Source organism: Trichoplusia ni, chromosome 7, assembly GCF_003590095.1.
Source record: "Trichoplusia ni isolate ovarian cell line Hi5 chromosome 7, tn1, whole genome shotgun sequence".
Classification (NCBI taxonomy): domain Eukaryota; kingdom Metazoa; phylum Arthropoda; class Insecta; order Lepidoptera; family Noctuidae; genus Trichoplusia; species Trichoplusia ni.
This window is the reverse complement of record NC_039484.1, coordinates 8,078,381-8,087,946: the sequence shown is the minus strand read 5'-3', so window position 1 is coordinate 8,087,946 and position 9,566 is coordinate 8,078,381. Positions and strand designations below refer to the sequence as shown.

The 9,566-nt window shown below is 33.3% G+C and overlaps 1 protein-coding gene across 1 annotated transcript; it reads right to left on the bottom strand.

Moving 5' to 3' along the window:
* Positions 1–86: 86 nt before the first annotated feature.
* Positions 87–7,687, bottom strand: LOC113496202 (ATP-binding cassette sub-family B member 10, mitochondrial). Its single transcript, XM_026875363.1, has 10 exons — positions 7,217–7,687; positions 6,934–7,140; positions 6,531–6,733; positions 5,857–5,991; positions 5,325–5,471; positions 4,664–4,895; positions 4,224–4,501; positions 2,902–3,000; positions 1,737–1,889; positions 87–922 (listed from the first exon to the last, which is right to left on the bottom strand). The coding sequence occupies exons 1-10, from the start codon at positions 7,581–7,583 to the stop codon at positions 611–613; spliced, it is 2,133 nt and encodes a 710-aa protein (XP_026731164.1). The 5' UTR covers positions 7,584–7,687; the 3' UTR covers positions 87–610.
* Between the last annotated feature and the right edge of the window lie 1,879 nt (positions 7,688–9,566).

The window sequence follows — 9,566 nt, the reverse complement described above, 5'->3', positions numbered from 1 at the left end:
TTTCGGTACTTAGTCCACTGAATATAATACACATTTACAATGGGATAGTTTAGGATTATAATCATAAATAAATAAAAAAAAACTCGCTAAAATAACAACAACCATTTATTTGTGTCAGACAAAAATATTCCTTTACCCGTTTGTCACTCTAGGATTTATTCCTTAATTTATAATAAAATTTTCTATCAAATCAGGCATTTCAACAGTTTGAACACATATCATATAAAGCCCTTTTATTATTGCATATTGCTTATACCATGACGCCATAAATTAAAATATACTATCACCTATCATTTTATCACAAACTTATTCAGGGTAAATAGCACAATTGGTTTAGTTTAAATAAACATTTACTAATTTCAATTAGCTACGTAAACATCAGTTAACTAATAACAGGAAATAAGTATGTTTAGTTATTATAATTCAGGTATTTTCTACCTGGCATAAAGATAATATCAATGTTCAGTTTGTTCGATTGCTCGATACGTTAAATATCGATAAAAAAATTGTTAAACTGAACATTTTAAAACAAACGATCTAAAAATAAATTAAGCTACTTCTTTATAAATATTTCGTTAACAACACATAAATTTTACTACAGAACAATATTTCATGTTTTTTGTACATCTGGGTTATCTCGATTGTCTCTTCTCTCGGACTTTTTGGCGAACGTCTGGTGGGTGACCAGTTCTCTAAAGAATCCGTCTGGTTTCGCTATCAGCTCGGCGTAGGGTCCCTTCTCAACGACAACACCGTTTTCCAACACGGCGACCTCGTCAGCTGACTGAATGGTGCTCAGTCTATGTGCTATAGTGAGGACTGTTCGATCTTTGCTTATTTCTTTTAATGCTTTATCGACTAAATACTCGGAGTATGTGTCTAGTGCTGACGTAGCTTCATCGAGTATTAAAATTTTTGGGTTCTGAAACAAAAAATTAGTATTCCAATCTACATAGGCAAATAGATAAAAACGTAATGCTAGGTATATATAACTGTCTGAAATTGCAAATTATTGGTGTATTCTAGAGTTATTTTGCAACAGCAGCTTTTTTTAAATTGTTTTGACTACATTTACAGCAACTCGACAATTTTCAACTGAAAGTGTAACAACTGATACTATCTAGTATTTTATATCACGAAAAATTATTTTACATTATCGTTTATAGTATTCGCTTACCTTTTGACCTATTTATTACTTCTGAACCTTAATTGAGATAAATAAATAATGAAATTAAGTACTTCCAAAAAAGACAAAGGTCCTACTACTACTTTTACTTGCGTTTTGTTAATCTATTGTAAATTAAATGCATTGGTTGACATATTATTATGTAGTTTGAACCTAAATAAAAATTCCAGGATTCACTCAGTTTGACGACAATTGAAGTGTAAAATAGTATGCTTTCTACTAATATTATCTTCAGTGTCACTCTACAGTACTTCTGCTTAGTGTCACGGACGATAAGTCTTTCTGGTACCTTAAAGGTATACTTATTGTACCTTCTCAAAAGATTTACGTCTTCTTAAGAGAAAATGTACAATCACTTAAGACTTCTCTAATATGCGGTTGGTGTCCTTTTTCCATCTATGTTGGGGTCAGCTTCCAGTCTTACGCATAAATAAATACCCAGTCTTGTACAAGGAGCGACTGTCTATCTGACCACCTTAACCTAGTAACCTGGGCAACACGATACCCCTTAGAATGGTTGTTTTAAAATACCCGTCTAAAATATAATTACCTTGACGATGGCCCTGGCGATGGCGACCCTCTGCTTCTGGCCGCCGCTGAGCTGCCCGCCGCGCGCGCCCACCTGCCGGTCCCAGCCGTCCTTGGTGACCACCAGCTCGTGCAGGTGCGCCGTGCGGGCCGCAGACATCCACGACGGCTCGTACTGCATTATACATGCACATACGTGTTTTTTAAATACTGTAGTTATATATTTGTAATCAAATTAATTAACAGGGGAAGGGAATGGGTGTCGATTTTTATCAGTCGAGTTAGTCAGAAGATATCGGCGACTCTGATTCAAACACTGTGCTTGTATTATATGTTAATCTCGCTCTAACAATCTTTAATTCTTTATCTTTTTGCAGAAGCAACCAAATGTGTGCTTGATATAATTTAGTATTATGACGAAGGGAAAACGATTTCAACAAAATATATACTTTACATTTAACTTAAAGGACATTTGCAAAAGATGAGTGACCTATATATACCTGCTTGCTATTATAAAAATAATGTGCTATTTCTATTTATGGACAATAACCAATCTTGACTTTTCAATAATACATGAAAACGTTACTGCAAATCTGTTTTATTTTTGTGATAAGAAGATCATAAATGTTTTGTCATTGTGACTTGGATAATGTTTATGTGTACCAACTCCATGATACATATAATATTTTTTTTACAGGTTACTATTTTTCTTCTCCAGAATTATAGCTTATAATGATTATTTTTTACATAGTAATAAGATGAATAAATAATACTGAACATTAAAACTTTGCTCATCACTTAATCACATCCTGATAAACCTGCTCAAAAACAAAACTTTATTTTATGATTGTTGCTTAATAGCATAAGTACAAAAAAATATATAAAGATACATTAAAAAAAACTATTGTATAAGATTAAATGAAAATCCAAATATGTACATCAAACAGTGTTGACACGACACATTGTTTATAACAATGCTTTGTATTTAACGATCTGTTAATAGGCATTTAATGTCTTGCTTGACGAGTTGACGATAAGTATTTAATTATTTCATAATTTATGAATGTGAAGTGGAACCTTGATTGACTGCATTTGATAAACTATTGAAAACGCCTCGATAATGAATCAATTATTTAAATAGAAGACGCGATTTTAATGTAATCGGCAAATATAAAGTATTTACTTACTTTATCTAACTTCTCTACGTATCTTGGTTCTTCACAGCTTTCGTCCAAAGCACCATATAAAATATTCTCCTTTATAGACCCGCTAAATAAAACAGGTTCCTGAAAAAGAAACAACCAAATATTGTAGTAAACTATTGACCGGAGAGATAACCCTAACAGAGTTAAAGCGATAAACGAAAAAGAAAAAACATATTACGTTTGAACCAACGAACATCTTTCCGGACATGCGAGTTGTTATAATCGGTATCGTTATCGCTAGGTAAAAATCGGTCAAGATCGACAAACATTCAAAGTCCGTTCCATCCAGTAATTAGAAAAGTGAAACTTAACCTATACCAAGGCAATAATGCTTGTGAAGGATCAGAAATAATGAATAAATTCGCATGTATGAAAATATAGGTATATACAGTGCAACCTTAATATAACGTACCTCAATATAACGACTTCCTCGACTTAACAACTTCTTCGTAATCCCCTTGAATTGTCCATAAAAGTCAATATAAAATATAGCTTCACATTGCGAACATTCTTTGCGTACAACCTCTTAATAACGAATTTTCAACTATCAAGAAAAAGTATTCATACCTCTAATTAACGAATTTTGCCAACCCAACAAAACCTTTACATAAAGTTTCCACCAATAATGATTCATGTCTCGACATGTTTCTTCACGCTTTTGTTTGTAAAGTAATCATTGTTGTTTTGATGGAAAGTAATGTAAACACCTCTGCTCGACACTATTGTTAAAGGTTTAAGTTAAAATGGCTCAGCAACGTAAAAGGTGTTCCTTATCGGTCGCAGAAAAGCAAAACATCATTAATTATGTTGACCAAAATCCCATGACGAAAAAATTAGACATAGCCAATAAGTTCGGGATTCCCGCAAGTACACTGGCTACAATTTTAAAATTTAAAGATAAGTTTTCAGAAGAAAGTGGTGTGAATGTAAACAGTAAAAGATTGAAATCATGCGAGTTCAAGGACGTTGAGTAGACGTAGAGTATTACCTCTTTGTAACGAATTTTAGACCAATCTAACCTCAACATAACATACCTCAGTTCAACGAAATACTTGATATTACGAATATTTTTTTGTTCCCCTCCGATTTGTTATATCGAGGTTGCACTGTACCTACATTTACCTAAAGGCGTGCCGAAAAAACGGAGCTTGTTTTGAGCGAAAAATACTAAAATAACATCATGAAATGATGTCGTGACGAGTAACAAAGTAGATTTGAAAGCAATCTGCGCTGACCCCAAATAAATTGCGATTAGGGCAGACAGAAAAACATTGTAGAGGCCACTTTAACATTACACTACTTACCTGACTAACATAACCAATATGGCTTCTCAGCCAAACGGGATCCAGGTTTCTTATATCGATTCCATCTAACAATATCCTGCCCTTTTCAGGATCATACAGCCTCATTATTAAAGACGCGATAGTACTTTTACCACAGCCTGACCTCCCAACAAGTGCAATTGACTTGCCGGGCCAAAGGTGAAGATTAACACCTCTTATTAAAGGCGTGTTGTTATATGAATAGTGAATATCTTCTAAAACTATTTCACCTACTGGCCTGTCAACTGGTTTTAAGCCACCTGAAATAAATAAATAATATTTGAAACTGATGGTGCATATTATGAAACACTGAAAATAAATGATTTGTTGATCAATAGGATGATATGGTTGTTACATTGAAACAAAACAATGTTTAAAGTATTTTCATGGCGTGTCAGATTGGAAATTTATGTGATACTGACCTGAAACAGGTATTGCTGGTCGCCTATCAATAATCTCCCACAGCCTCGTAGCAGCACCCATACCCTTGTTCAGTTCTGTGTAAAAACTACTAAGGCCACCGATACTGATGCCCACGTATGCGGCATAGAGCAGGAAAGAGGTCAGATTGCCGACAGTCAGCTGTTCAGTGGCTACCATTCCACCTCCGTAGTAAAGTACGAGGATTATTATTGTGTTCCCTGCTAGTCCAGTCTGCGGTTAGAATTAGAAAAGACACATTTATTACAATGCATGATAATGTCAGCTAAGTAAAACTGTCCAAATGAAACAACTTTGGTCACTAATGCTTAACACTGATTTTGTATTATTTTGTAAGTAACTAAATACGTAAGTTATTAATTTTGCTAAGTTAAATGATGTAGAAATTATGATAAAAAGTTTATTTTAGGTCTTATTTTCAACCAACTTCAAAATGAAGGAGGTTTTTAATTCACTTTTATTCTATTTGATTATTTTTTATGTCGTTGTCGATTTTGTTCATATTTTTTTAATTTAATGTGGCTCAGCTCAGAAATTTGGTGTATGTTTTTTTATCAAAAAGTATTATCGACTATGGACTGGGAATATTCCCATTTCTATCTACCTAAAATTATTGTCACATTGCCAAGAAAAATATCTCACCAATCCATAGAAACTGCCAACAGCCAGAGACTCTTTGTAAGCCAATTTCAATAAATTATCGATCCTCTGTCCATATGTTTCACACTCTCTCTGCTCCTTACTAAATGCTTTGACAGTCTTTATGTTCGATATTTTCTCTTCAGCTAACTATAACATGTAAGACTTTCATTAGTTTATCACATATTATAAATAGAAAGGTACATAAACATCGAGTTTATTTGGGCATATGGATTCAGACATCATATGTGATCATTATACAATGTGTGTGATAATAAACACCATTTTCATACTCTTGTATGAAATGTATGATGATTGAAATTATTCTAGAACTTGTAGAAGTTATTCAGCTTGTGTAATGTACACTACCATAAAAAAAAAAATATCTTACATTTTGAACTTATATGTTTAAAATGTTTCAGTAATGATTTCATAAAGCAAACAATATATTAAAATAATATTTATGTAACATGCAATCTAGGATAAGAAAGTCTAATGTGGCATTGAATTTCAGTACAAAGTGTGGATGTAATACCTCACTGGTTTCAGCTAATGAATCCTGCAGCTGCCTCGTAATGCCGCGCACGAATCTTCCGTATATAACAGCTAACATTGACACAGGTGGGACAACACACAACCCAATGAGTGCCAGAGATGGAGACATGTAAAACTGAATAAATATTGACATTATATAATTAGTTTGCATTAAAATACAATACAAGTAATTGGCAATTTGCAATATAACTTTAAATGTAATATCTAGAGTAATATATCTATGAGCTAACAAGTGTGAGGTTCTTTCTCTTAAGTGAGAGAGGTTTAGGGTAGCTTAGGCATTCACATGATGAAAACAAGATTGTAGCATTTAATAAAGTGATTATAGATAATCAGTAGGCATTCATTCAGTACTCATTTCTTCAGAGTTAAATACTATTACAATAACATTTTCAATAAAGATAAGCTACTCAAAAGGCCACTTGTTATCAAAATGACTTGTCACCAAACCAAAGTGGATAGCAATCTAAACCAATTGAGTAGGAATATTTTGTATTCATATCAGTATGTTTTATACAAGCTCCAGCTTGTAATAAGTAACTATACAAAAGATAAATATAATAGAAAATCTTTCAAGGCTTATTCTTATACCAATTGTCTTTCTACTACTTGAGAACTACAGAGTTCTCTGGTATGAATTAAGGGGTTTCTTACCATCATGCCAGTTCCAGCTCCAACCATAAACAAGGATCTCAGCCCATCACTAAGGTTTTGACTTAGGTTACGGCCAACCAGCTGTGCATCTGCTGACAACCTGTTGACTAGTTCACCGGTTGAAGTTCTACCAAACCAAGCAGCTTCCTGACGCAATATACCAGCATACACTTGCCTCCTTAGTGCCTGAGTCATTCTTTGACCTATAAGATAACAAAATTTTGTTATTGGTGCCGATATCAATTTTTTAGTTTTAGATATCTTAAATAAAATTTAGCCTCAAAATTCTAAGAATTTTATCACTATGAGGTTCAAGGTTTTCCAAGTTACACAAGCTATTTCTAATAATACTGGAGGGATTTTGTTTTCTGTGTTGTTATAATATTTATCACATTGATATTACCTGATATGGACATTAAATATACTCTGCCAAAGTTGCAGAGCCCTCCAACCAAAAATACTCCACAAAGCATCAGGCACAGAGTGTCCAGCTTGGCTCTAGCTGTGGCCAAGTCTGTAGTACTGCTGTATATAATATCTAAAACTTGACCTAAAGAAAATGGTATAGCCATAGTCACACTTGATGATACAATAAGAAATCCAATAGCACCTGAAAGCAAAATATTTACATATTAAAGTGAAAATGAAAGTAAATAAGACAAGTTGACAAAGGGCAGAATATTTACCTGTTAGAGTCCATTTTTCTGGTTTAGCTAAATCAAATAATCGTTTTAATTCTGATGTCTTTAATTTGACATTGATTTTTTTCGAAGAATTTAGTGTTTTTTTTTCGGTTATCGGATCTAAGATTTGTTCCTTAGTTTTTGGTGCGTCCACTTGAGTTGAATAACATCGTAGTTTTAGATTAAACAGTCCATTTCTGTTATAGAAGCTCTTTTTATAATAATTAAGGAGATCTGGCACTTTGTAACGAGAGTTTAACCTGGATCCACATTGATGACATAAATGAGCTTTGTTCGGAATACTAAACAATAGATGCTGCCGCCCTGATAGTTTAAGTTCAATACTATTGTAAATTAATCTTTGTAACATTTTTAATTTTTTTAACTTTCCAACTTTTATAAGACAAAAAAAATCACATCATCTTTCCGTAAACATGATAACTGTCTATTTTGTTTGACGTTCAATTGAGTGTTGTCAATTTGTCACAGAGGCTTTGTGTCTATGGTAAAAAATACTGCACGCTATTTTTATGTAATACTCTTTAAAAATTTAATCCACCAATTTTAGAAGTTTTGTCTCAAAGCAATCAAACCAAAGAATATTATAATCTATTCGCTCTAGGATTAGGCCTTTATAAATTTATAGTCTTTGGGTTAGTAGTGTGCGACCAAATGCGCTTTGTCGTTACTTTAGGCAATTAGGCATCTGCTTCGTCTCTGGCATTAAAAGTAGTGAACCCCAGAAAAGTTTGAAATATTGTAATAGCTATGTATCTATAAATGGGCGCCAAGGGTAGACAAAATACACAGCTTCTTCGTGACACGTATCATTGAACAGTTTACACGCAAACTTTTTATCAATCAGGTTGTCCGTTGTATTATAACTGTTGAGCTTTAAAAATATCCATATTTCGAACGCTCAATAGTCAATGCTTTATTGCTTCCTTAATGTAGTTACAGGTGGTAATTTTAGGTACAATGATCAATTTGGGCCCCGTGGGGCACAGCATTATGGTACGCTCACAAAATTTCGATCTTTCATAGCACCAAAAATTAGGGCTGCATTGGATTCATAGAAAATTTAAGGCCAATAAGATTATTTTCAGCTGTAGTTATTCGTGACTGCTAAGGGACAGGAGAGAAATGAGTTGTTAAAAAATCTTATCAGTAGACTTTAGTTCCGCTTACAGTTACTATACTCCATATGTTTAGGCTCTTATAAGAAGGTCTAATGTAAAAGACAAACTATTTTTTACCCTTTTTAGAACCTAAACAGATAGAGTTTAAGCTCATAGCGCCGGTTATAAAGGGAAAAAAAAAAAACAAAATATTACTTTTATATATATTATTGATATCCAGTAATGTACATTCATATACGGTCGAACATCTTGTAGTTTTAGTGTGGCTAAAACAAAAACTCTTGGATTTCATGGAGCTAAATAAATCAACGAAAATATTTTTACTTGGTATATAATTGTATTATATAAATATTTTTATAAATGGTTACGATTTATTTAGGATTTTTGAATAATGAACCAGAAAAAAATTGCATTCCAGACCGAAATAATATATGTACCTGTATACATTTTCTCTTGTATGAATTACGTCACATGTAGATGAAGTCAGGAATTTCGTATAAATACTAGCAAAGAGTACAGCAGATAGTTCTCATGCCTATTATACTGTATACTATGAATGCACTCCTTGATTTCGAACTAAAAAAAATAGGGTGGTTTTAATCTCACCTAGTGACATAATTGCATAACATATATTATGTACTAAGTAAAGACTATCTAAGACGATGCGGTATATTTTGTGAGTTGCGGTACATAGCGGCCGTGAGAATATCCCTACTAATATTGTAAATGCGAAAGTAACTCTGTCTGTCTGTCTGTTACGCTTTCACGTCTAAACCACTGAACTGATTTTAATGAAATTTGGTACAGAGATAAGAGTTGACCTTGAGAAAGAACATAGGATAGTTTTTATCTCGGACTTTTGAGGAGTTCTCTTGGAAACGCGATATAACCGACATCGACGCGGGCGAAGACGCGGGCGAAAAGCTAAGCCATCATAAGTGATGAATCAACAGACACGTCAGCAACGTACCGCACTTGCACGTTTCTCGCAACGTCTAAATAAACTTCAATATATAGCTGCACATATTACATGCATTGACAACAATTAGATGTTTCAAAACTAACATTGGTCCTAGGACATAATTTTTTATTATTACTTTTATATAGCAATACATAAATTAAATATATTTATTAACCTACATTATTTTCAGTTTATACACATCTACGTAAATTATATTAACTGGGATCACGAGTAGTAGACATCGAACACTTTC

What these genes read in the sequence shown, in the direction of transcription:
- LOC113496202 (XM_026875363.1), bottom strand. Translation starts at nt 7,583, where the DNA reads ATGTTACAAAGATTAATTTACAATAGTATTGAACTTAAACTATCAGGG. An exon ending in ACGTAGAGAAGTTAGATAAA is followed by an intron (nt 1,890 to 2,901) that starts GTAAGTAAATAC and finishes TGTATAATGCAG; the next exon opens with TACGAGCCGTCGTGGATGTC. An exon ending in TCGCCAGGGCCATCGTCAAG is followed by an intron (nt 923 to 1,736) that starts GTAATTATATTT and finishes TTTTTGTTTCAG; the next exon opens with AACCCAAAAATTTTAATACT.